At 54.1% G+C, this 25,924-nt stretch overlaps 7 protein-coding genes across 7 annotated transcripts; 4 read left to right on the forward strand and 3 right to left on the reverse strand.

Annotated features, from left to right (window-relative positions):
• The first annotated feature begins 322 nt into the window (after positions 1-322).
• Positions 323-1,284, forward strand: LOC34621085 (2Fe-2S ferredoxin). The gene is made up of 3 exons (XM_026337113.1): positions 323-551; positions 798-927; positions 1,170-1,284. The coding sequence occupies exons 1-3, from the start codon at positions 323-325 to the stop codon at positions 1,282-1,284; spliced, it is 474 nt and encodes a 157-aa protein (XP_026192898.1).
• A 90-nt stretch (positions 1,285-1,374) lies between these two features.
• Positions 1,375-2,420, reverse strand: LOC113147232. Its single transcript, XM_026337114.1, has 6 exons — positions 2,353-2,420; positions 2,136-2,275; positions 1,990-2,074; positions 1,811-1,931; positions 1,565-1,685; positions 1,375-1,493 (listed from the first exon to the last, which is right to left on the reverse strand). Exons 1-6 carry the CDS (start codon positions 2,418-2,420, stop codon positions 1,375-1,377), a joined length of 654 nt encoding a protein of 217 aa, XP_026192899.1.
• Positions 2,421-3,633: 1,213 nt separating this feature from the next.
• Positions 3,634-8,058, forward strand: LOC34621084. Its single transcript, XM_026337115.1, has 8 exons — positions 3,634-3,822; positions 3,943-4,027; positions 4,165-4,259; positions 4,506-4,568; positions 4,605-4,928; positions 5,171-5,265; positions 5,428-5,521; positions 7,762-8,058. The coding sequence occupies exons 1-8, from the start codon at positions 3,634-3,636 to the stop codon at positions 8,056-8,058; spliced, it is 1,242 nt and encodes a 413-aa protein (XP_026192900.1).
• Positions 8,059-8,267: 209 nt separating this feature from the next.
• On the forward strand, positions 8,268-10,972 carry LOC34621082. Its single transcript, XM_026337116.1, has 7 exons — positions 8,268-8,412; positions 8,617-8,693; positions 9,121-9,216; positions 9,372-9,431; positions 9,560-9,641; positions 10,353-10,430; positions 10,893-10,972. The coding sequence occupies exons 1-7, from the start codon at positions 8,268-8,270 to the stop codon at positions 10,970-10,972; spliced, it is 618 nt and encodes a 205-aa protein (XP_026192901.1).
• A 1,503-nt stretch (positions 10,973-12,475) lies between these two features.
• LOC34624627 (nascent polypeptide-associated complex subunit alpha, muscle-specific form) lies at positions 12,476-18,390 on the reverse strand. The gene is made up of 8 exons (XM_026337117.1): positions 18,268-18,390; positions 17,659-17,747; positions 17,436-17,532; positions 16,615-17,124; positions 15,672-16,489; positions 15,079-15,524; positions 14,474-14,940; positions 12,476-13,456 (listed from the first exon to the last, which is right to left on the reverse strand). Exons 1-8 carry the CDS (start codon positions 18,388-18,390, stop codon positions 12,476-12,478), a joined length of 3,531 nt encoding a protein of 1,176 aa, XP_026192902.1.
• Positions 18,391-19,655: 1,265 nt separating this feature from the next.
• LOC34624277 (DNA-directed RNA polymerases I, II, and III subunit RPABC2) lies at positions 19,656-20,356 on the forward strand. The gene is made up of 2 exons (XM_022737366.2): positions 19,656-19,823; positions 20,096-20,356. The coding sequence occupies exons 1-2, from the start codon at positions 19,656-19,658 to the stop codon at positions 20,354-20,356; spliced, it is 429 nt and encodes a 142-aa protein (XP_022592809.1).
• A 1,519-nt stretch (positions 20,357-21,875) lies between these two features.
• On the reverse strand, positions 21,876-25,540 carry LOC34624394 (RNA-binding protein 25). Its single transcript, XM_026337119.1, has 9 exons — positions 25,418-25,540; positions 24,944-25,176; positions 24,493-24,576; positions 24,270-24,335; positions 23,830-23,900; positions 23,394-23,702; positions 22,725-22,953; positions 22,492-22,552; positions 21,876-22,121 (listed from the first exon to the last, which is right to left on the reverse strand). The coding sequence occupies exons 1-9, from the start codon at positions 25,538-25,540 to the stop codon at positions 21,876-21,878; spliced, it is 1,422 nt and encodes a 473-aa protein (XP_026192904.1).
• Positions 25,541-25,924: the final 384 nt, after the last annotated feature.

A 25,924-nucleotide genomic window follows, 5' to 3' on the forward strand; every position in this document is an offset into this window, starting at 1 on the left:
CGGATTGGCGAGTGCTCCAGCTGCTACAGCGCGAACAGCTACACCAGCAGCGTAAAAAGAAGGCGCATGGCAAAAATCGACATGTATGGCAGCTGCTGCAGCGCCTCGCCTTCCAGCTTAGGGGTTGGCCCTCAACATCGTCTAACTTACAGCTCCCTTCACCGCGTGCAGAGCTTCCACGCACACGATCCTCCACCCGCATCTGACACAGCCATGTAAATCTGAACTCCTAACCTTAGAGCCTAAGATCAACAAGGTGTCCAGCTAGCGCTGTGGTGCACCCTGAAAGTCGAGGCTTCAAGATACCTACTGGTCATGCCATATGAAGGACTCTGCAACCCGAACAGAAAGTCGCTTCGACTTTGATGCTGCGCAGTGTATCTCTAACCCCAAACCCGCAATCGTCAGAATCTCACACTGGTGGTCGCTTGAAGGTTGTGTGCGCAGATCTTTTGCATTTGTTGAGGATGATGGCAAAGAGACGGCCGTGCAAGTGCCCGAGGGAACGACGATCCTTGAAGCCGCCCATTCCAATGATGTTCCTCTCGAAGGTAAACATCGATAAACAATAAGTGCAATATGATTCGCATTATCTTGCGTAGCCTGATCGAGCGGGGTCTACCGCGGCAGGCTTGTCCATCGCTTGGCGATTACGTATGCTGTCGCTACACCTGCTTCACCCTCAAGCGAATCCGAGGTGACTGAAGCCAGAGGTTTCTCAAGGAGGGGGCGGCAGCGTGTAGTGGCTGCAACACTTGTACACCTGCCTTCCTGAGGACCGAGAGTTTTCGTTTTAGGCTCATGTGAGGGTCAGTGTTCGTGTTCTACGTGTCACGTCATTCTGAGCGACGAATTGTATGAGGCACTGCCGGAGCCGTCCGTCGAAGAGGAGGACATGCTAGACTTGGCTGCTTGTCTTACAGACACGTAAGCGTCAAGCGTAAAATTCCCAGCTTTAGTGTTCCTCATGTGCGTACGGATTCGCTCATGTGCTTGCTCAAGCTGCGTCTACACTGCATGAAGTCTAAAACCATAGAAAAGCCCTGTGTGTGCCTGCACCCCCTGTGCTTCCTCAATTCGTCTGCTGCCACTCGTTGTGAAGACTTGCGGGTTATTATGGATCATAGCGGGACCTATGGAAATTCAAATTCTCGGGTGTCGTGATGCAGGTCGCGTCTGGGTTGTCAGATTCGCGTAAACAAGCATTTTGAAGGCGAGAAGATAAAGTTGCCTGCCATTACACGCAACTTTTTCGTGGACGGCCACAAGCCATCCCCACATTAGACCAGTCTGCTTGCCACCCTTGCTCCTCCTATTGTTTTGTTTCGCGCATAACAGTGGCGTAAACGTGCGGGGCAGGGGCGCCAAGAGCGTTTAGTCGCCGGCCTCGAACCTTTTTCCGAGACTGTAAGTTAGCACGTAGTACACAACCACTACCGAAAAAACGTAGCACACGATTAGCCCGATGATAAGATAAGCCACCCAACCGAGCCCTTGAAGTCAATCAAATTCGACAGTGAGACGCAGAACTGCTTCACAACGTAACTTTATCTGAACCACTTACCGGTTGGTGCTTGAGGAAGCTGGCTGCCTACTAAATCCACACCTGTGATGAGGGCCGCGCCGACGGATCCAGAGGTTAGGTAAGTCAGATTGAGCCTTGCTCGGAGGAAGGAAACGAACAGCTGTTGCCGCAGCGCGTTAACAGGGCGTCATGACCGTTCGCCTCTCCCTGCATGAGTGCAGCGCAAACGACTCACCGGGCTTATGTACGCCGGCATAACGTTTTCTGTGACGGCTGCCTTGGTACTTTTCTACCGATAAAGCGTTCACGCAGCTTACCACGCCCAGCAAGCGATACGATCAAGTGGTTCTTTACAAACATCAATAGGAGACCGTCGTGGCATGGCTTGTTGCCGACGCCCCATTGTCTAGCGTTCACGAACTCATGTGCAATGTCGGCCAAGAGACTCGTAGGTAGTGCCTTACCGCAGAAGCTGATTAGCCATGCTATCCGCCGCTTGCTGTACAGTCTGTGTGTCTGTTACCAGCAGCGAAGGCACTACAGCCACCGCTAGCTGGGATGGGCAGCGTCGAGCTAATGCGTCCATCATTGTTGTTCGGAGTAGTCAAACGTGCCTGGAAATGATGAAGTTGACCATCCGCGCATGAATGCGCCCTCTGATCTCGGACTTTGAGGAGTGCAGATTCAAGTTCTGCCTGCTCCTCGGGGGAAAGGAGCTTTTCTGGGTCACAAAACCACGAGTGAGTTTGTCTGGGGGGGAAAAATGTGCGAAACAGCGATGATGTTAGAAAGGTGTCAGATCTGTCAGGGTGGACGCAAAAACAAACCGAGAGGAGAACGTGCATCTTTCCGTGTCTGTGAACGGGTTAGGGAAGGTTGAGGCGGTGTATAGCATTGTCGAGTCTCTGATTGGAGATTTGTTCATTGGAATTCGATAAATATAGTGAGTAACAGCCCGGATGACGAGTATAAAATAGCGGGTTGAATGCTCTCTTACTCTTTTCCTTTGCCATGAGGGTAGAACCCTTTGTGAGTGCCACTGTAAGGGGGAAACGGCTCGAAGCGAAAAGGGCGGCCTTCTTCTTCGCTTGATGAAAAATGGGGAGACAATAAGAAAACTGCAACGATTTTTGTTAGCCCCATTTTATTTGAAGGCTACGAGTATCTTTTCCGCTCTGACTAACTCCATGGTCGTTGGCAGTACATGATACCATGCTCTCCTATGGTTTCGAATGTGGGTGACGGCAAGTGTACGCGCACATGAAAACTCCCAGTGAAGGTGTCAATCCTGGCAGGATCATTCTGCTCCACTTACCAGACTGTCTAATTTCTGTGTAGATCAATTGGTAAATAGCTTTGTCATCATTCAAAAAGCGTCACCTCGAGTTCGCCGACAAGGGAGGGCCTTGCAAGTAGGGCCCCTTTCCGTTTCGGCAGCGGCTTCAGCAATTCCTGGTTTACTGCGATGACTGAATGTCAAAGAATAACCCATTTTCTCTCCTTCCCAAATCTGTCATTGCTTTAAATTTTGTTGGGGTCCTCTGGAATATCAAATTCATTTCCTTTGGTTCCTCGATTGATACGCATTTATGTGCTGCTCTCGCATGTATCCTCGATGAAGGATCAGTCTTCTGTGACAGAGCGACATATGGACTGCAGCCTACACTGTAAATCGATGCTATTCTTTTAATTCATCGTCCTCTATTTGCTTTTCTGCGTCTAAATGCAAGCGCACCTGCGCTGGAGGAACCTTTAGGCACAACTGCCTGGGCGATACGGAATCCCTCGGCAGGTTCCCTGGTGGCCTTATGTAAATAAAGACCACGTTGGTTTTGTGTTCGTTTCACTCCATATGGGGAGAAGACCTGGCCCAAAGGAAGTTGTACTTCGGCTCCACGCCACGTACAGCTGGGCCTGCTTCGCGCCTGACGGTTCTGAGTACACAGAATCTTGAAAAAAATGTGCAGCGGTATACTGATCCCTCCAGCTGCAGTGGTGCATTTCGGTGAAATACCTTGATTCTCTGTTATCCTACTGCAAACAAACACAGATACAAAGTGTTGTTGGCGAAATTCCATAGACCGTTCAGAAAGAATAGCAGACACCAAATGGGCAGAGCAGCGCGATTTTGGGCTGCGGCCATTGCACGGAGATGCACCAGTGGCAAAGAGGTGTTTCCTAAACCTGAATGGGCGAAACTCTGTGAAACTCGAATTTTTCCTGTGCTAAACCAGCTGAGGCCATGCCTCCCCCTCTATGTGGAGATCCTCAAGGCAATGAAACAAGATGACTTTAAGGTCAGGCAGAGCCGCGTTTTAGTCTCAAGCCCTAAACTCTACACCATCGCGATTTGAGGCACGGAGGACACCAGAGCTTGTAAGTGTTGCAATGGTTCGGACTGTGCGGTGTGTGAGCAGCCTCGAGGTCTTATCGTCAACCTCGAGGCTCAAGCTAAACTAGGGGAGTTCTACTTGTGCTGCGCCTACACGCTCAAACCTCGAGGTAGCACACAACCTAGATGAAAAGCTCTCCAGAGCTGACTGCCCCGATGCTCCCTAGGCCGCGCTATTTGCTGGATCGTGCGCTAGCTACTCCTGAGGGACTGAGGGTTTACGGTGTGGCATGTTTCGAAAATGCAGATGTAGAGGCTGCGGAAGGAAACGGAAATAAGCTGTTACAACTCGCCCACCAGACAGCAGAGCAGGAGGTTGAACCCTGGATCGCTACCGTTAGGGTAGGCCTCCTAAACAGATTTAGCGTTTGGGAATTGGAAAGGGCTGTGACTTTAACCATTATCGATGAGGAGGGCACAACATACAGCCATTAGCCCAAAGATTCCTGCAGCTTTCTTGTCGTGCCATACACTGCCTTCCTCCTTCGCATTCCAGATGCGTGCAGCGCTAACGCCCCCAAAACTGCCAGAGTCCTAGAAACCTTCAAACCTCAGTCCTTGGGGGGCTTGCTTTACGCATGCGCTCAGGAGTTCGTGGACGACTATGATGCATCTTTGGCAGCCAAGCTGGAGGAGGCCGCTAAATTCAAAGTGAGCGAAAAAAGCGGCTGCAAGAATCCACGTTAGGGGTGTCCTGCAGTGTGCGGCCTAAAAGATACGTGCGCGCGAATGCACAGAATGCTACGTAGCTCACACACACGAAACGAATCCTGCTCGCCTGCCGATTTTTACTGCCGATCACACGTTATTTTCTTGCACACCGGGAATCGTGGATGCAGTCCTCTGGCGCACACGTCTAGCATGCGCCCTGCGGGTGTGTGTCCTCCGTCTCAGGCCTCTGACGAGGCAACTTTTTGGAATTTGAGCTTTCTTGCAGCGGCGCCTGAACAGTTTTCGCAGTTTCTTGAGGAGGCAGAAAGAAGGCGTGAGCAGGGTGCTGCATCTGCAAAGGCGGGAGAAGGAATACTATAAAACTCTTTCCCTTGCCCTCTACTTCCTGCGCTGCTCTGCACGAGAGACTTAGCCCCTTGCCTAGAAGGGCACCCGTAGAACCGAACCGCAGAGAGAGACTCCGCAAGCCCCCGACTGCCGGCATGTGCGCCGTTCCAGACGTTTTTTCCTCCCTCGCCAGCGCGTACTTACTGCGTCCTCAATCCTTCTTTCTGTGTCAAAGACTGCGGGGGTGCTGGCAGTGTGCGGCTGTTTCTGTCCCCACAGAAGCAGCGGAAGGAAAAGACTTTCTCGCTGCAGACGTTCCTGAAGGCCTCGAACCCCTGGCGGATGCCGTGTACGTTGAACGGCTCTCTCCTGTTTTAAGCGCCCAGTTACGGATCTCTCGCCTCTCTAGTGCCGCTCTTCATGAGCCTTCTTAGCACAAGAAAGTCGCTCTTTAGAGACAGAACTCTCGTGTGGCCCTAGCGCATGTGTGTGTATGTGCGCTTCGTTCTAGGTATGCCGAATGGCTAGCTGCCAGTTCACACCCCGTCAAGGGCGAACTACGGGGTGCCCTGGCGCGGTGGGGGCTCTTGATCACTAAGGAGGAAGTCAGCGACAGAGGCGCTAGGCAGGAGGCGATGGAAGCAGCAGACAGAGAGGACACAAGCCTTTCTCCCGTAGACGATGAAGAGCAGCAGGAAGCGACGCCCGAGAGCCCCCAAACGATCAAAAAGGACGAAAATACCAAACCAGGAGGAAGTTGAGACATCTCAACCGCGTTTATTTACAGGGTGAGGACACCCTTCAAAGAGTCTCACTGACTCACTCTCCGAGGATGTGTGTGCACTACGAACAGTTCTATGGCTGTACCCAACGGACGGCAGGTCAGAGGCAACGTTTCATGCCAGCATCCTTGACGCGCCGAAAGGCCCCCCTTGTAGAAGGCAGCAGGCCTTATCGAGAGGGAGGCTTCAGAATATTTCGAGCTCCGCAGCTTCAGAGTGCTGTGAGGCAGAAGCCTGCGCAGCCTCTGGCCATCCCCTGTCTGCCATAAAGAGGGGGTATCGGAGGGGCGAGACGTTCCACGAATGCCGAGTAAGCGGCTCTGCAGAGACGTTTGCGGAACACAGAGTGACGGTGACACGGTGAGGGCTGCCCTTGCAAGCAGCCGAGGAGGGCCTGCAGACAGAAGCTGAAGAGGAATCGCCAGAAAGGCAGACGCGTAGAGCGCAGTGCGTGCAGAGACACACACACACACAGACACACACAGACACACACAAAGACACACCCAGTGGGAAAGGAGCTGCTCCTGATCTCCCTCTTCCCCCAGAATTTCCGTATCGTCAAATGTATAGCCCTCTTGTTCCCGAGGGTCCAGACACTCCGTGTTTGTCATGTCGAGTCATAAGGGGGCGGGCAAGGCCCCCCTATGAGGCACGGGGCCCTCCAGATCCGAAGTTTTGTCCACTTCGGCTGTAAAATCGGCAAATTTAGTCAGCAGAAATAGAGTAACGGCCTTCATAGAGCTGAAGGAAGCCTTGACCTCCTGGAGCTCGGTCTGTCAGCCAGCGTGTACTCAGTGGGAGTACACCCTGTAAGCCCCCCGGCGTGCTGTTTTGAACACATTTTGAGTGCACACACTCACGAAATAGCAGTATGAAATCGCTAGCAGACGTGTTTTTTCTGTCTACTTCCCTTCTTGACAGCGCCTCGTATCGGCTGTTTGCTGCGCGGAGAACCACGGGGGGTATCAAAATCCCGTCAGAAGGGCCCCCCGCTGCCCTGCCCGCTCGTGTCTTGTACTTCGCTCCGTAGATCGGGCGTGCTGCTCTCGTTTACGAAAAACCTATGGATTTTGTTGATTAGATTCGCCCCTGAGTGTGTGTTTCGGTGCAAGGGAGCCGCCGCTCTCCCTCCTTCCCCCAAGGAGGGGGCCCCCTGCAACCCGCCCTCCAGTAGAGCCGCTCTTCCCGTCGTTGGTCCTCCCTTAGCTCCAAAAGCATTTATCCGATAGTCGAAGCGACCAGAAGACTCCCCGACGCAATCCTGAAGCTTGGACGGCGTGTTCATGACGCATCTCTAGGGGGCATCCTGGAGGGGGGCCCCTCCCTCGCATGGCTACCCCTCGCACTGCGGCAACGCCTGCTATCATACACTCTCCTGGCGCACCCTGTAACTCCTCTTCTCTGAGCACTCCGTTCTCGGGAGAGGCCTCGCAAGAAGGAATGGATTTATCCTGTCCTCCCAATCCCCTTCTGCAGGATGCCTTGTACTCCATACTAGTGCAGTAAGACGCTGAGCGAAAAGCTTTCCCCCTCCGCGCTCCTGCCTTCCAGGAGAGGCTTCCTCAGAGGACCCTTGGCCATGCTTGCATGCCTTTTCACCCCGCAAGGGTACCCCAAGAACGAGAGACTTCCCTCCTCTTGACCCTCCTTCCGCCACCCCACTGGCTTGCACTTGGCCTCTCCTCGCAGCAGCCTCCCACTACTACGCGCCTCTGTGGCTGTCTACCTCTCTGCATGCAGCCTCTCTCTGTGCCTTTCCGCCGCGCAGCCACTCGGCCCGTTAGCAGCAGCAGTCGTAGGAGTAGGCATGCCGTCTGAAGCACGCCAAACGGCGAATGAAAACATGCCTCTGTCTTCTCACGCTTCAGACCTCTCGAAGGCTCTCAGCTGTCGGCGAGCCGTCTCCCTGCGTGTGCATGCGCGCAGAGGCATTCCAGTGCCGTCCGCTGCCATCAGCACGTTCTGCCTGGCGGCGGAGTCGCAGACAGCCTTCGTTCACAAGCTCTTCATTGCAGACCAAGATCAAATCCACTACAAGATAGAAGCCGCAGCAGACTGGCCAGTTGGAACCAGCGGCGCGTTCACGGGGGTTCCCGCTACCGCCTCTGGAGATCCTCCTCCCTCCTCTCCTCCTTTCCATTCGGAGGGTGGCATGCCTCTCGTCTGCGCTGCCTGCCAGCAAAAAAAACGAGGTGAAAATCAGCCTCCTAGCAGAAACTCTCATGGGGCCTCCTGCATCGAAAGAGGCTACAAGCACGTCGCTCGTGTTTGGCCAGCGCAACTCCTCATCTACGTTTCTTACCCCTTTTGCGCCGAAGTCTGGAGCTCCGGAGCTTCAGGTAAGCCACCTGAAGACTTAAGGCCTTTCTCGATGCTCTACGCGCTCATATACCTCTCATCTCACACCCCATCATATCACAAAAAGAAGCTCGAAGGTACACCCTTCAGAGATACATATATAGATATATATATATATCTCTGCATATGTATATATCTATATATATATAGATATGTATATATATTTATCAATATACATATTACATTCATATATATATCTACATCTATATACATGTATGTATGCGCGGCAGAACTATTCGCACACTACCTAGCTGGGAAGCCGCTAGCTTCTTGCAGCGTCGCCCTCCTGAGTCGCAGTCTTCACGGAGCGGATATTTTGATTGAGGTTCAGAACGTCTCTCCAGACTTATCTATCCGTAAGCACCGAGCTGCCAACGCGCTCTTCACACAGACCCCCTCACAGGCAAGAGGCGGCAGCAGCGGCGAAGGGCACTCCCGAGAGATCTACATATGTGTAGCCGTCCACTCACACACTTCAGGCAGCCACAACTTCACAGAGTTTCCCGAGCCTCCCTCCCCGCTGTGATAGGCTCGCTCTTTGGTGTTTTTACGGCCTGCAGGAAGGGAGTTGACGTTGCAATTATCACGCATGCGGCAACGGCTGCAGTGCGGCCCCATCCAACGCTTCCTTCGCTCCGTGCGCCGATCTCTACATACATACACATATATACAATATACCCGCCAAATCTGCCATATATATATACATATATACATATATATGTACAGACATGGAAATGCACATGCATATATATATATATGCATGCATATAGACATATATCTATATGTACAGACATGGACATGCACATGCACATATATCTATATATATGCATGCATTTAGACATATCTCTATGTGTCTCGTTCTGCATATGCCGATACATGCCCAGTGTGTGAGGGGAGAAGGCAGAGAGATGCCGTTGAGACGAAGTCATATGGACTGTTACCTCGAAGCGCCCCTTCCCCGAATGCTGCGCGCGTATAGACTCCCACGGTGGCTGTGGCTAGCCGTAGGCGCTAATTGATGCATGCGCTGATTAGGGCTTTGCGTGTGCGCTGGACGCTTGCAGATCCCCAAAAGACGACCAGGGGAACTAAAGGCCACGCAGCTGCGTTCGTGCGAACGCCTGTGGCTGCTGTACGGCAGCGATTGCATTCTCTACTCCGTGAGCTTTTTTTGCAGTGCTTCTCTGCCTCCATGAAGTCTGCATTCTTGGTCTGGCAGTTTGCGCCGAACCTTACTCCGTGGGTGCTGCTGCTGCTCGCAGTCTAACGGCTCTAGCGACTTCCTTTGGATGCTTGCCTGCCTGCATGCACGCAGATTCACCGCTTCGTCAGCACAGAGATCCTTCGCTGGAGTCTTATGCTCAAATACTGCCAGGTACCCCATAGCCTCAAGGCCGACCCTTTTTAGACGCCTTTCCCCAATTCTAGCTCGGCTGTCTAGCCAGTCCTCATTGCGCACAGACGCTGACAACACATTCCCAAAATCCAGATGTTGCGCTACAGGCATTCGCCAAAGCCGCCACTGAAGGGCCGAAGCGCCTTCCAGCAGCCTCAGCCTCCATAGAACCTCCAGAAGTCATACGCGGTCCGCTCACGATACACATCCACATACACACATGAATATATACATATATATATGCATATATATATGTATATATGTATATACATATATGCATATATATATGTATATATATGTATATATATATATATGCATATATATATGTATATATGTATATATACACATACCATTTGTACAGAAAATAACGTTTGTGGGCTCCTTCCCCCCGCAGCTGGGACAAAAAAAATAGCGCTCTTAAGAGCCTCCCGATGAATTGCAGAGCTTGCGTGCATATTGTCGGTAATTAACAGTAGGATGCCTTTCTGCTCAGACCACCTCGAAGAAGAGCTAGGCTCTCCGGATGAATTGGTGGTGTACTTGGTTCTAGGTGAGGCGCTAGAGCTCCTAGTGGGGCCGCTGATGCGCACACGAGGCTGCGCCAACGATGCTCGCCAAGAGCGCTTCTCCTCAGCTTGCAGCCGCGACGAGGGGAGACGTGTGAGGGCGACAAATCGCAAAGGCTGTGGGCACGACAAAAGCCTCCATGCGCATTCGTCCTCCAAAAAATTTCGCAAACAGCTGCAGCGGCACACTGCAGGAACCAGCAGCTCCCACAACACAAGCAACCCCCACCCTAACCAACCAGACGCACCATCACCTACAGGAAGCGCATATATATATATACATATGTATATGTATGTATGTATTTATATAAACATGCTAGCTTTTGCGTCTCAGGCTTCTCTGCGGCGTGTTTTTCTGAGGCATATTCGGCCGCTACTAGGAGCTTGAGAGCCATAACCCTCAGCGAAATGCGTAGGATACTACACTTGCCCGGCTCCCTGCTCACTCTGATTGTATCCTTGTGTGCTTCCTGCGCGCTTCTTCTCTTTTGCACGCCTTTTGTTTCTTTCAGCGTCTGCCTGATGCCTCTCCGTAGTCTGCACCAGTAGAGTTCCCCAATCGTAGCTCTACTTTTCACCTACTTGTAGCGGAAGACTCCCCAGGCGCTTCTTTCCCTCCCTTCCTCCCTTACTTCCCCTAGGGGGCCCCCGTTCGCCTGTAGCTGTTGGTTGCGTAGCCTGCAGTAGGCAGCAGCCGTTGCATGCACGAGGCTCTAGAAATTCCTCGGGGGGGAGACACCCCAGGCGCAGCCGTCCAACGACGCGCATGCACAAAAGAATAACTGCCCAAAAACCGCGCAAACAGACTGGCATACTACCAGACAGCCCGCCACGCCAGACACAGCTGCTCTCGGGGTGCGATCCGTGTTCGCAGTCATTTCCGTGCAGCCGCACATAGAAGCTGTCGTCCGGAAGGAGCTCATAAAGTTTCACAGACTCTCAAAGCTCGAGTGAAAAACCCTCGCTCGGGAGGGAAAGTCAGCCTGTGCTCCGCAACGCACAGCTATTCGGAGAGACCCTTTGCAGAGGAACTAGCTACTAGACGATGCCGTTCGGCCTTCGCTCCTAACCCCAGTTTGGCGGACGATTGCACGTCAGTGTCGCTGCGATCCTCCATCAGGCTTTTGGTCTGACTTCCCCCAACTCAGACCTACTTCCTTAGTCTTTATCAGGTCCTTACGGACGTGCCACAACTCAAACCTCTCTCATAAAGCTCGTCGGCGGCTGTAGATACGCGGAACGAGCAGTGCAGGCGAACCCCCCCTACGCTCACCTTCCTTGCGCAGTGTGGGGTTCCCCCCTTTCCCTTCCCACCCATTCACACAGCTGACATTCACACACTTGCGCACTTCTGTAAGACTCTCCACCTCCTCAGGCCGTGCTGCCCGCGCTGCGACGCTTCCTCCGTTTTTCAAATGCATGAAATATAAGGGCTTTTTAGCGCGAGTCTGCAGGGACTGAGGGGCATCTCCATGCACTGATTTTCCGCCCTACCAGATGCTTCAAAATCTGTGGCCTCTTTCGAGCCACTTAATTAGGGGCTGATGCCGCCACACGGTATGTGCCTAGCGCTTCTGCGCTCTGCGTTGGTTGGCGTGAGGCAGAAACGTGTATTTTTTTCCACGGAATGCAACGGAGTGCTGTCCAGGAAATGGCAACTTCTCAGGCTGGGGAGCCGACGGCGGCAGGATGGTGGTGGCTGCTACGTGGAGACGTGAAAGAAAGGGGAAGCGCTGCTGTTCGTTTCAAGCACATAAGCACTTCCTTGTATGCAACACACAGAACGGGGCCTCCCAGTAGACCATCCACAACCTGCTGCCTACGCTCAGCGTCAAACCACGACGTCTACGCTCATCGTGCCTTTTTAGCACTCAGTGGCAAACACGCAAACCCCTCCTCGCTGTACACCGCACTAAGGCCATCGCAATGCGGGCTGCGCGCCACACGTTTAATCCGCTAGACCTTCCATTTCGTGTCTGCCTCTCTTCTACCTTCTTCACCGTCCTGTTCCCCACGCACCCGCTGCCTCCCCTCCCCCTTCCCACCACGAAGCCGCCTTCTCTGCTACGCTGGTGCTACGCTGCCCCTTGTGCCTTTCTATCCTTGATCTTTTCTGGCAAAAGGTGGCAGCACCAAATCCTCCAAAAGACCTCCCAGAAGCCCCCCACCTAACCCCCCCTTTGCATGCATGCAGGCACGCACCTCCGCGCTCTAGCTACCAGGTTGGACGTCACATATTGACTCCTACAGGCAGCAAAAATGCCGACTAAAGCCAAGAAGCCTCAAGAAAGCAGCACACGGGGTGACTCCGTCCACATACACAGCCAAATGGCGAGGGAAGGCGAAATACAGGCACGCCTCCCCGAAAAAAGCTGCGAAGGAATGCGCATCTGCATGCACCTGAAACAACCCCCCGCTGCGCATCTCTTTCCTAAGGCCCCCCCCCCCCGCCGTTCATTATGCAGCCCTGTCGGTGCTCGCTGCATTCTGCAGCCTGCTGCTGCTGCTGCCTTGCTCCAGCTTGAGCTGCTGCTGCAGCAGCACCGTCATTCGCTCCAAGATGTCTACTAGCCCGTGGTATTCGACCAGGAGCTCCTGCAAATCCCCCACCTTCAAATGGGCGGCTGAGTGCACGCCGCGAAACGTCTTGGGAGATCGCACGGCCTGAGCGAGCAACAGGCGAGCCTGCTGCTGCTGCGCTTGCAGCTGCCGCTGCAGCAGCAGGGGGGGGCCCCCCCCATGCTGAGGGGGCAGTCCGACGGGGGGCCCCCCAAGGGGCCCCCCTTCGGATGGGGCCGCCCCCCCCCCGCTTTTCTGCAGCTGCGCCAGCGTGCTGAGAGCTGTCGCTGCCGCAGCCAGTGCAGTGCCTGCCCCATCCGTGGCAGCCGTGCTCTTGACAACTGCAGCCGCTTCTTCCTGCCGCAGAGCCTCCTCTGCCTCAGCGAAGCGGCGCTCATACTCGGCGCGATCCATGTGCAGCTGGATGCCTGAGGATCCGACGGACTTGATGAATGCCGCGGCTGAGCAAAAGTGGGTGAAAAAGTAAGCTTCCTCGCCGTGCATTCTTGCGGGATGTCGGTAGGCTGCGACAAACTGAATGTTGCTGTGCAGACGGGGAGGTCTTGCTTTGATGACGGTGTAGATCAGGAGGGGCAGCAAGTCATCTGCAGTTGCAGCCGCTCGCTGCCTCCGCTCCAGAGCAGCCATCAACATCCTGCACCCCGAGAGGATCAGTCGCAGCTTGTCTCGTGGCGCGCGCACTCTGTCGATGCGCACAAACTCTAAGCCCGCCAACTGCAACTCGGGAACTGGCAAAACGTCTCCTCCGAGGATTTTTGGGGCCCCTTCTCCAGCCGCGTCTGCCGCGCGAGAGGCGGAAGAGGGGCTGCTGCCGCCGTTGCTGCCTTCCTGCGCGTCTGACACCCCCAACGGCGAGATCTCGAGGTGCTCTGGTTCCAGCCACGCCAGACACCGCATCTTCCGATCCAAAAACATATCCTCTTCCGCCTCTTCCGGCGTCTCCTTGGGAAGCAACGCGTGCAGCTTCTGAATGAGGAAGCGCTCCAGACCCTCCCCCACCTCCGCGGCATCCCACGCGTCCTGGGGGGCCCCCCGGGGGGCCCCCGAGAAGGCTTCTGTGCGCAGCAGTCGCACCTGCACTCTACCCATGAAGCTGTGCAGCAGCTCCGCAGCCTCCGCACGCGACAGACCGGCAGGAAAGCCTTCGACAAAGCGACGCAGCAACGCCACCACCTCTCCACAAGAGGGATCTTTCAGTCGCTCCAAGAAGAGATTGTAAGGAGTGCGGGGTCGTCCATGGCTTAAGGCAGCGCCTGCTGCCGCAGAATTGCCTCCCCCTGCCACTCCCCTCAGCGGGGAGAGCTCCCCCTGAGGAGGCTCCGCGGAAGCGCCACTCGCGCCAAGGCTGCCGCTTGGCGCTGGCTGCTGGAGCGGCGCAGTGCTGGGGAGACTGGCGTCTGGTCGGAAAGCCAGCCTGCTGGAAAGCTCCGACTCGGCAGCAGACGCGGAGTCTTTCGGCGAGAAAGGCTTCTCCCGCGCTCCTGCTCCCTCAGCATGCAGCGGGCGTCTGCTGCCGCTGCCACTGCAAAGAGAACGCGAAAAAGCCACCCCCGGAGAAGACTCTCCCTCCTGCAACAACCGCTCAAATTCAGTTGTGCCTTGCTGCCGTGCTGCAGCTGCCGCTGCCTCCCCTTCTGGAGCCGTCGCTGCTGCTTCCTGCTGCTGTTGCTGCCTTGTGCCTCCTCCGCGCAACACCCCAAGACCAAACGGCAGCGCCCTCAGCAGCCGACTTGCAGCGCCACCAGCTGCTGCCTGTTGCTGCTCCTGCTGCTGCTGCTGCTGCTGCTGCTTTTGCTGCTTTTGCTGCTCCTGCTGTTGCTGCTCCTGCTTCTGTGGAGCGGGCGCTGGCGAGCTGGAGAGAGCAGCTGGACGCGCACAGGCTTCTCGAGGAGGCTCCGCTTCGGCAATCCTCGTTGCGTGATCTTCTTCTGGCCTTGTTCCCGCGGCTGCGGCTGCAGCAGCCGCCGTTTGCTCCAGCTGGAGAGAATGGCTCGTCGTCGCTTTCTCGAGCTGCGCATCGGGGGATAAGGGGGGCCCCTCGCTGTCGGGGTGTTCAGACAGCAACACTTGACTCGGCAATGCCGCGTCTGCCTCGAGTGGTCTTTCGGGGGGGGAAAAAGCAGATGCCAAGTCGGTGTGGCGTGAGCCTCCCCCCGAGGACGTCTCGGAGCGGCTTCGCGTGTGGACGCCTCCGCTGTCGGAGAGGGGTGTTGGCGTCTCGTCGTTGCTGGGGGGCCCCTCCTCCTCGGAGGGGCCCCCCCCCAGAGACGAGAGCCTCCGACCCTTTTCGTGGGAGTCGGAAGAGGCGCGGCTGTCCGCAGCAACACGAACGTTCAGGAGCGCTTGGGAGGGGGGCCCCCCGGGGGGGCCCCCTCCTTGCGCGGGCAGCAGCGGATGCCACAGCCTCGAAGGCGATGTCGATTGGCTAGCCAGCAGCTCAACAGGTTGAAGCGCTGCTGGAGAAGAGGCCGCAAATTCGCCGCCTTCCTCGAGATGAGATGCTTCCGAGGCTGCCACGCGGGGTGGAAGGCACTCTCCGAGGGCTGAGGCTGACGACGAGTGATTCTCTCCATCATGATTGCCTCGATTGTGATCGCCTCCTCCCTCGAGATCGCCTCCTCCCTCGAGATCGCCTCCTCCATTGCAAGGCAGGCCCTCTGGGGTGTTCAAGTCGTCAGACACATAACTTCCAGTAGAAGGGCTTTTGTCTGAAGCTGGTGAACCGCTTGAGCTCGCAGCTGCTTCAAAAAAAGCCTTGCCACGCGCCTCTCCAAGGCTCGATTGCTCTGTAACAGAGGGCAGAGGGATATGTCCAGAGGCGCTGCTGGCGGCAGAGTGCAACACGTGCAGTGTCTCGACACCACCCCTGCGTACAACAGGCATGTCGTTTGAAAACTCAGCGGACTCGGACTGGAAGACGCATTCGCTTGCGCGAGGGTGGCTACGCTGCAGCGCGCGCATATCGCTTTTTGTTGCTCCCTCTGCGACTAGGCTGCGCTGCTGCTGCTGCTCTTGGAGTGCGATCCAGGAAGGAGGCCGAGTCTGGGGTAAGAGCTGCTGCGGGGATGGCTGCTTCCAAGGATGCTCTGGGGGTCGCTCGGCTGCTGCAGAAGGAGGCAGCCTGTGCGGATACACCTGCTGAGAAGCTGCAGCAGCAGACGGCGGGGGAGTTTCAGGAGGCGCCTTCGGGGGAGGGGGGGGGGTCGAGGAGGACTGCCAGTTTGCCCAACAGCTATCGAGCCCGTCCTGCAGCAGCTGTTGCGGCTGGGAAGCTGCCGGTGCTCCTGACTCGGGGAGCTGCTCGGACTGCGCATTTGTATTGCACACCTTCTCTGCCGCTGCCAGCGAACGAGCGCGAGGTGACGCTGCCGCAGGCGTGTCTTGAAGCTGAATCCGTGAAGGCGGCGGAGGGGCCCCCCACGGGGTCTCAGCGGGCCATAGGGGCCCCTCTGTGCTCCGACGAATGCCTGTCTGTTCGAGAGGCGCCGTTTGCGCGGGTTCTGCCAGCGAGCAAGACGGAGGAAAGACAGCCGTCGCAGCAGCCAGAGAGGGCGAGAAGGCGGCTTCCAAGTCTGTGCCTTTTGGTGGGCCCTTCGGGGAGGCAGCCGCCACGGAAGAAGTCGACGAGGCAGCGCCGGGGAGAGGCGGGAGCTCGCTTGCCGTGGGAGGTGCGCCTGCGTCCAGAGAGAGCAGGCTGTCGAAGCCTGAAAAGGAGCACTCCGGGGGGATCTGAGTCTGCGCATCCTTGCCCGCGACTCCCTGCCCAAAGGGCGAGCGCAAGCCTCCAGGGGGTTCGAACTCCCTAGAGGGGGCCTCTGCAGTTTGGGAGGCCCACATGGCGAGAGGCGCTGGAGTTCTCACCAGTCGCTTGCAACAGCGCGCTCTCCAGCCCTTGTCAGGGAGGTGGGAAGGGGAACTGCGAGGTGTCTGGCAGCCTTCGAAGATCGTGAGAGCCAGATATGCAAAAACGCCTGAAATTGACAGAAGCAAAAAATGATGACAGACGCCGAGTGAACCTGTCTTGGCGACGGCACGGAAGCTGCCTGTCCAGTAGAGCAGCCAGGGCTTTTTGGTCCAAGTCTGTTACAACCTGAACGCCTGTTGTTCCTTTCTGGCACCAAGAAATCTCTTCTAATTATGTTGGGTGGTGCCGTTGATTTTCTCGAAAAATGAATCATTAGAGACAGGCAACCTCTGCGGTGTCGAACTGTCTTGCGAGACCTGGCGAGACATCGTGCTGGAGAGTGCCCCATTAAGGAACGAAAACGGCCAATACAATGAAGGAACTCTACCGATAGCGCCTTCCTCAAATATATATACGAAGAAGGCACTCTTATATCAGTGCTAAACACCTTGTCCCCCAATACTTTGTGCATCTTTGGGGTGTCGTGCTCTTCCTCTCTTGAAGCGCCATCCCGGTTTGCTCGGCGTTTCTTCCTACCAATGAACTGCGAGTTTCCCTCGACAACTCGTATGACCTCATATTTACATGAACATGCAAAAAAGAAATTTCTAGCAGAGGCGCTCTCCGGATCTTCTTTTCATCTCTTGCGAGAATATCTGAAACTGCTTGGAGAAATTCCGTTGTTCACCGTTAGATTCCTTGCGTGCCTTCCGCTGTTGAATGCATGCTATTTTTTCGTTGTTTAGACAAAGTCGGGCGTAATCAGTGGGCAACTAAATCGGTAAACGCCTAATCTCGTGCGCAGTTGTTTCTGGGGCTCCCTTGCACACGATTCACTTGCCTTGCTGCATACGAACCTTAACAGAAATCGCATTCCCCAATATTCGCAGCTGGATGATCTTGCACAATATGCATATCCTACATCGTGCATACTTGGTCCTTTAGTGACAAACCTGCAGAAGGTCTATTAGTGTATTTGGCAAAAGGGAAGAACACTTTCCTCCTGCATACGACGCCACCGGGCTTTTTCCTAAAATGCATGCCACAAGTCTCCATAATGTCAGGCCATAGGACCTTTACTGACCGTGCTTGCAGGAGTTTAGTCCTCCGACACTTTGCCGATGTCCATATTACGGCAATACACCTGGAACGGCACCCCGTACAGCAAGGTGATTTGGGGCGATTAATGGGATTAGAAAAAGGCAATTGCACAGAAAAGGTAGAGGACGTTTGCATTCCACTACCCTGCAGCCTTTTCCAATATACATGGGCGTAAAAGGACACTTTTAGCGATGTTTCTGGGCTGGACTGAAAGGAAGAAGCACAAAACGCTCAAATGCTGTAGGGGACGTAGCTACGGTTCTGGTTATCTTTTACCAATAATTCATTTGTGGCTAATGGTGAGCTGGGATAAATGGTGTACAACAAAAAAAACGTTCAGTCATTTCCTTACTAAAAGACGCAATATCCCCAGCGTGCGGTTTAGATGCTGTATGCAAGTAGCTGTGCATGCTCGGATTGCTTCGAGGGTGCAGCTGCGCGCCGCGCGCTCTTGCTTTTCCTGTCCTATAAATATGTCGGGGACTCTATGAGGCCCCAGAAAGTCAAGGCTGAAGTTTTCCCAAGAACCACATAGTGACTCTCTCCTGAGTTTGTATTCGTACTGGAGTATCAAAGATCTTCCTCGGGAGAACTTACGTAAAACGTTTAAAGGACAGGAACTAGCTTTGTATCGTGGAGTGGGCTGCAGCCGCTTTCCCCTTACCTCTCGCCACCTGGCGGACGTGTACGTCTCCGCAGGTGTTACTGCTAGCGGACCGACTATATGCTTATACTTGCAAGTTGTTTGTCCATTGAACTTTGCTTCACATTTGGATTTCTGCCTCATCCACGTCCACCACTCTTGTTTCTTGAACTCGCCTTCACTTATTTTCCCCTCACTGTATCACTACGTACTATGGTCACAGCACTCTACCTAATATCCTACGGTGAAACTTCAACCCCTCAAGCTCAACGGAAACCTTAACATTGTTTTGTTCAGAACAGCTCCCCATCTCCCTGCCGTCCCCGCTTCTCACGATCTCGGCAGAGCAGGGAAAGGGACAGACAGCTAGAGTGCAGGCGCGCTGCTGCACCCTCTATATAGTTCCACCAATTATGGCTAGTTGCTTGAAACAACGCATTAGTAACCCTTACCGTATGTGGCTAACGGTTTTCTGCAATGGAGAAGATATACGGGCAGTCAAGTCAAGTACCTAGTTCTATCTTATTTCTTTAATGAATATTAGAAATGTAGTAGAAAGTGCCGAAATGTGGCATAGTCTGCTACAACTTGCCCCTGGGGCGCCAGAACCATGATGAGTGAGGGCGACACGGAAACGGGGGAGAATGGAGCAATCAGGAAGAACGTTCCGCATGTCTGAGTGACGTTAAGTATTCGGGTTTGAGGCCAGCTAAGGTCTCTCTATGCTGATCTCAGAAGAGGGGGTTCCACACCCCTAGCGGTCTCCAGCTTTTCTCTGCGCGCGGGCGATCCAACTTCATCACGTGTTAACACCGAGGGCTATTCTAGAGGTACACGTGTGTCAGAATCAATGCAAAAACAGCTTGCGTTTCCACTAACAGCAGCATATGTACTGCGGGAAGCACATACGCAACCATCTCCGTGCTGTTCGCTGAGAGACGGTGCAGTGTGAAAGCGTGCAAGGAGGGCAGACAGAGAAGAAACGCCGACAGTTTCTGCCTCATTCACACGACTCAGCTGGAGCTGCCCATATAAATTGGCTTCCTATGGGGTTCGGGCGCATAAGGGGCCGTGTGTCCTTTGCGTGCATGCACCTTCGGGGCTGCGGCCGCCGCGTCAAGATGCGGAATTGACGGGATTAAAACAGCATTGGGCTTTCTTCTGCAGCGCATATCCACCGTACGTTTTGTAGACGCTCAAGGAAGATCCTGCTCCCTTATACGATGATCCGAAGACCCCATGACCCTGCCTTGACTTTGACCTCTGAATCTTGAAGCCTGCCCAGTGCAGATCCATCCCTGGTAGCTGCATTCTTCGTTGATTGCCTCACTTTGCAGCCGAACTGGAGGAACTTACACATCAGGCATCTTGGAGTCATTCGAAAATCACCCTTCACGGCTACCGGTAGGATGGCGGACGATGAGAATGACCATATGTTCGCTGAACCCACGTTTGGCGATGAATTTGGCGATGAATTTGGAGAAGATGATTTAGGGGAGGAGCTTGAGGGGGACCAAGTGCACGGGGCGGATAATGATGTGGACGTTGTTGCTGATCCGAACGACCCGCGGTTGCAGGTAAGCGCCTTGTACCTTTGGTGCATTATCGCCTCATGTGTTTCGGGAGGCGTTAGGGGTTGTGTGCCCGAATCATGGAAAAAAGGCTTTTTTGACCGACATATGACGTATATTCGTGGCTGTCGCACGTATACGCGCACTCTGGGGTGCTGGGGGTTCCCCAGCGGGCTTGCGAGGTAGGCAAACAGGCAAGGGAGATGTCTCTGTAGGGGTGAGAGCATGACGCAACGCTTGCTGCTGCGTTTTGTGCCTCGTAATGCTGCGTTTCTCAGCGTCCCGACGCACGCCCGAGCGAGGGTCCGCGCATTACAAGTCCGTACATGACAAAGTTTGAGAAGGCCAGGATTATCGGCACCAGGGCGTTACAGATCAGCATGAATGCCCCCATTACCATTCCTCTGGACGGCGAGACAGATCCTTTGATCATTGCCGAAAAGGAGCTGTATCAAAAAACCATTCCCTTCCTCGTCCGGAGGTACCTGCCCGACGGAAGTTTCGAAGACTGGAAAATCCAGGAGCTTGTCATCGACTGAAGCATGCAGCTCATCTCGGCTGTTCATCGTCATCGGTCACCATTCGAAAGGAGTGTGTACGGACTGCCGGCGGAGGACTCACTTAAAGCTGCGTCCAATTCGTGAAGATGGCGTACAGCCTCTTGCGTCAGCGCACCAGGGCAGCATTCCTTAGGAGCAATGCTCTTTAAAAAAGTGTCTTTTTCATGGTCTAGGAAGCTGCATGTCGGCTCGCAGAAAAATCTGTCTGACCTTTATGACCACCTCGGGCCCATGAATGATGGCAGCCCTATGCGAGGATGAATTCATATGCATACAGCTGGCTGGGTGCCTTTTAGCAAGGCAGGTGTGCGCGTTGGGGAGGGAATTCCTGAATGCGGGATGGTTCAAGGGACCTATAAACTTGAAATATGCGGTGTGAGTTCGCTGTTACAGCTCATTAGACATGGCAACTTAGCAAGGTGTCGCTCGAGGTGGCCGATTACGCTTAGCGCCCCGAGGCGGCGATAGAACGAACAAATTTTCAGCAGAGTACATAGGCTTTCTTGAGGTCTACACACGAGCAGAGAACCTCTTTTAATAGGCCAAGCGCATCAGAGCCGCTAGCAGCATCCGCATGCATGTGCATGTGTTTCTTTCGCGCCTAGATGCAGGCTTTCCACATGCTTGTGTGCTCGCTGCTGCCGCTGTGTCTTCTCTATTTGGTACGGGGAGCCTATACACTCCGCGAGGTAAGGTTTCGAGCAGCCCGATCTGCTGCCTCGCTAACCTGCGCATCTCTCCCTCCTTCTGCGCGTGGGAGCCTCTCGCCTAAAACTGGCTTGCTTGCTTGCTTGCGAGCCAGCAGCAGCAGCCGCAGTAGAAGAAAGCGGGAGGAGGGATAAGTACTTGCGTAGACAGAACGGGGCACTTGAAAGATATACGGGCGGCATGCATAGGTACACGACAGCGCCTAGAACCTCGTGTGTGGACTGAACCAACACTCTCTACTCCACGACCCTCCACCAGCAAAGGAAGGATGCGGACGGCCTCAAAAAAGCCTTGCACGCACATTTAGGTAGCCCGCTTCTCTACCTTCGCCCTTTTTTCTTTTTGCGTGTCACGACAACACCCCCCTCCCTATGTCCCTTTCTTCCTTGTAACTCACTGCCACGAAACTCGTCGATCCCGTGGCATCAGCGGGTTAGCCGCGAGAAATTGAGACCCCCAACCCCTCCCCAAAAGAAGAGTAAAAATCGGGGAAGCAAGCAAGCGGATTGCATGTAGTATACGCAAGACTTCGCTCACCACCCCCCCTGCGCAATTCTTGAGGATGAACGTGCACCAGTCCACGCCCAAGTTCGCACACGCAGCCGCATATGCATCTGCACTATTTTTCGCGTTTCTCTTGTCGTAGAAACAGCCGTCGAAGCTGTGAAGAGCAGATCTAGCGAGATTGAGGAAAAGGTTCCCCTCCCCCCCGCCCACGGCTTCACGCCCCCTCCTCTAGTAACCAACACTTATGTTGGCGTCCTACTGTAACAACTTTCTTATTCCCCTGTTAGGCTTCCTTCTGAACTTTGAGCTGCTCAAAGATGAGGAGCCGCCAGAGATGCTTCAAGAAACCCTCCGCCTCGTCATCCAAAAATCGGCTCAGCTCCTCTAAAAGCTCCTTCGGATTGGGCTTCTCAGCAACTCTGTTCAAAATATAATCAATCACCTCCTGCACCAAAGACTCTTCAGCCCCCATGAACTCGATCACCTTCTTGCGCACCCAAGGTCGCAACTTCTTCTCGAAAACATTCGCCTGTTGTACATTCACAAGGCGTACATAAACCTAGATGTGCATGCATACATGCACGCACATACAAGACAGGGGAGCAAGATCGCGACTAAAAAACACACGCATACATATACTTGTATCAGTGTATATACATGTAAGTGCACAAATGTACAGACAAGTCCGGTTCTTGGCAGACGCAGGTGTAGGCGCCTCCACGCGTTGCGGCAATCGTGCGCAGCCATTGAAGTCTTTTTGTAGGCATGTGCATGCACGTGAACACCTTGAAATACGCTCGACACCTCATGGAGAGCAACCCACGCCACCATGCCATCAATGGAAGAAATCTCAAGAGCGTGACGAGATCCGCCAACAGAAATTACCCCTGCAGCCTGACCTGATTGAGGAGCGTCCAGTCAATCTTGTAGGCGAACAGCTCCGCCTTCTCACTTGGCACCCTGAAAGCAAAGCAATAGTGTGTAAAGTGTTCCTTTTTAGGACGCCTATTCTAAGCTCAGCAGGCCGAAGGCGGTGTCTGCGAATCGTTTTATTCAGCGCGAGACAGTCCAGCCTTAGGCAGCTGCGCCAGCCAGCCGCAATCGCTGGAGGGGCGCGTTTCCCTCGCCTCACATGGCAAGAATTTTCTTCGAATGCTCAATAACCTGCATTGTCTCCTTCACCTTGTTGACTTTGTTGACAACATCTCTGTGGTCGTCCAGCTTCGTCAACGGCTTGTGCTTTCTGCCCTCCTCAAGCGCGTCCTCTTCATCTTCAAAGAACTTGCGAAGCTCCTTCGCAGACTTCCTGCTGCTGCTGCTGCTGCTGCTGCTACTGCTGCTGCTCTTTGAAGACTCCTGAGCTCCCAATACAGGGACAAAGACAGAGTGAGTACATACACACATATACATGTACAAATACACACCTACATACACACATATATGAATACACACATACACATATATATACGTACAAATACACATATATACATACACATATATATATATACACACATAAACATACATATATATATATATACATACACATATACATACATATATATATGTATACATATACAAATACACACATACACACATATATATACATATACATACACATACACACCCATACACACGATGCATAACACGCCGTAACCTCGTCCACGCAACTTTCTTAGCTCCACTCGCCATCTCTTGACAAGCAGCACAGCGAGAGAACAAGAAAAAAATGGAATATTTAGCAACCCCTCTCCCTCCCTTTCTCCTTCCCCCATAAAAATCACCTGCTCTCTAATTTTTTCGCGGTCTGCGCTTTTTGCCTTGTCTCTTCTCGAACCATCGTCTCGGCTGCTGCCGCTGCCGCTGCCGCTCAATTTGTGTTTTTCTCTCTCCGAATCTCTCCTGCTGCGTGACTCCAGGTACTCCTGATGGTTCTCCTGCTCGCTGTCAACGCCGCTTAACACACGAGAACCCTTCTTGCCCCCCCCCCCCTGCAAAACTGCCAGCTCCTGCTGCTCTGCTGCGACGTCGTTTGCGTCATCCTCGGCTTCCGCCCTCCTGCGACGCCGTCTCTCGAGGCGGATGCTCGGATCTTCCAACCCCTCCCACCACTCTGCGCGCATGCATGCACCCCCGCGCCGACAGCGACACAGCTAGCTAGCTAGCTAGCTAGCTAAGAAACCCCCCCTCCCCCCTTGCAGCTTCCAAACGTCCACGGGAAGGAGCCTCTTCGACCTTACCGCCCCGCAAGTCTTGCTCGATGAGCTTCCTCTTGTCTTCCGAACTTAATTCCAATTCGCCAACCAACTCCCTAGAAAGAGGCAAACAAGGAGACAGCAAGCGGTGCAGGCTGCCTGCGGCTTCCCACATCAACCCAAGGACGGCTGTCAAACACCGCGCAAAGTGCAAAAAAAGGTCGACCGACGTCTCATGCACAGAGAGCAGCAGCGCTTCCCCTCTCCCCCCGTGCCAGCACAAGGCACATGCAGTGGGGACGGCGTTCCGAGCAAGCGAACGGCAGAATGTGCAGCCGCCACCGAGGCAAACAAAACAAACAGGGAGACAGAGATTCACAGAGAGACGCACACATATATCTACATACATACACAGAGCGAGAGGGAGAGAGAAACGGCGAGAGAATGGAAGGGAGACCATGGTGGGGTTGTGATTCACAACCTACTTTTCTCTGTCAACCGCCAAATTTTGTTCTTGGATTTTCCAGGAGGCTTCTCGTCTTGTGAACTCCCTGAAGGGGAAATACTTCTCACAAAGAGCAATATTATCCCCCAAATGCTGCACCTAAACACCCTGCCGCCCTCCCCCAGCCTGCCTCCAAAGATTGCGCTGTATCGCCAGCTTGATGGCAGACGGCAGGGTTGGTAGGGTTAAGAAAAGCTTCGCACCTTTCGTACTCTGCCTCCCTCCGTCCAGCACTCTGTAAACGTTCTAGTTCGCGTCTGCTCGGCCTGTAATCTTCGTCAATGTATCTGAGCAGGGAGGCACCAGCGCAGAAATAGAGCATAGACACGCCTTGCAACGCAAGCAAAGCATATCGCGGCGCAGCAAAAGCTGCATTGAGGAGTCTCTCAGACGGGAGGGATACGCTGGGCGAGCCAGCAAGCGAGCAAGAGAGGAGAGCAAGCGAGCGAGAAAAGCGGGAAAGGCCGTCTTCCAAGACACTTGAAGCAAACAAAATATACGACACGCGTTGATGCCAAGCCACGCCAAGCTGCAGCTGCACCAATCAAGTGCAGCCAATCAGCTGCAGCAGCAACAGCAGCCAATCAGCAGCAACAGCAGCCAATCAGCAGCAACAGCCCATGCCCCAGCAGCAGCACATTACCACCAACGCACGTTCGCCGATCAGTGCCGTCAGGCGCAATGCGGTAGATCGAATTTTCTGCAGCAGCTGCAATTGCTTCAGGATCTAGCTTCCGAAGTCTGTGGAAAGCCGCTCCTGCGGATGCATCTGCAGCTGCAGAGGTCTTAGCAGAGGCAGCTGCGCTGCTGCTGCTGCTTTGATGCGGCTCTGGAGGCTGCGGAGGAGGTGCAACCTTCGGATCCATCGGCTCAGAATCATCTTCCTCCTGCAAGCGGCGCAAAAGGCAGAAACAACACAGCCTTCTCTTTGAGCCTTCAAGGCAGCTTGCAAGACAAGCTCCTGCCTAATGAGAGGATGGGCAGCCTCCTTTTCAGAGCAGCATCTCCGTGAAAAAACCACGTACGTCACTGCTTTTGCGCAGCCTCCGCACTGCCCCCGAGCCAATCTGCATCCAATCCTCCATATATATATATATATATGCAGCAGCCGCTCTGCCAACAGCCTACCGGCAGATGCACATTCTTCCTATTCAAAAGCTCCTGCACGGCCTCCTTCAGCTTCGCATACTCAGCCTCAATCTCCGCCTCGACAGCCTCGCGCGTCTTGTGCTTGTACTGACGCAATCGCATGCAGACGCAGGCACACCCAAGAAGCCCACAAGCACCTCAAAACTGACCTCCCTTCTGGCTGGCTAGCTGGATGCTGCAAATGCTGCTTGGAATGAAACAGAAGCTGCCTTCCCCCTGTCTACGGAGGTGTACTGCAGCGTCCAAGAGGCTTCCGCATGCGACCTTCCCCCCCCAAACACACACAGTTTACGCATACACACACAGTTTACGCATACACACACAGTTTACGCATACACATACAGTTTACGCATACACACACAGTTTACGCATACACACACAGTTTACGCATACACACACAGTTTACGCATACACACACAGTTTACGCATACACACACAGTTTACGCATACACACACAGTTTACGCATACACACACAGTTTACGCAT

This window comes from Cyclospora cayetanensis, unplaced genomic scaffold, assembly GCF_002999335.1.
Source record: "Cyclospora cayetanensis isolate NF1_C8 unplaced genomic scaffold, CcayRef3 CcayRef3_contig_165, whole genome shotgun sequence".
Classification (NCBI taxonomy): Eukaryota; Apicomplexa; class Conoidasida; order Eucoccidiorida; family Eimeriidae; genus Cyclospora; species Cyclospora cayetanensis.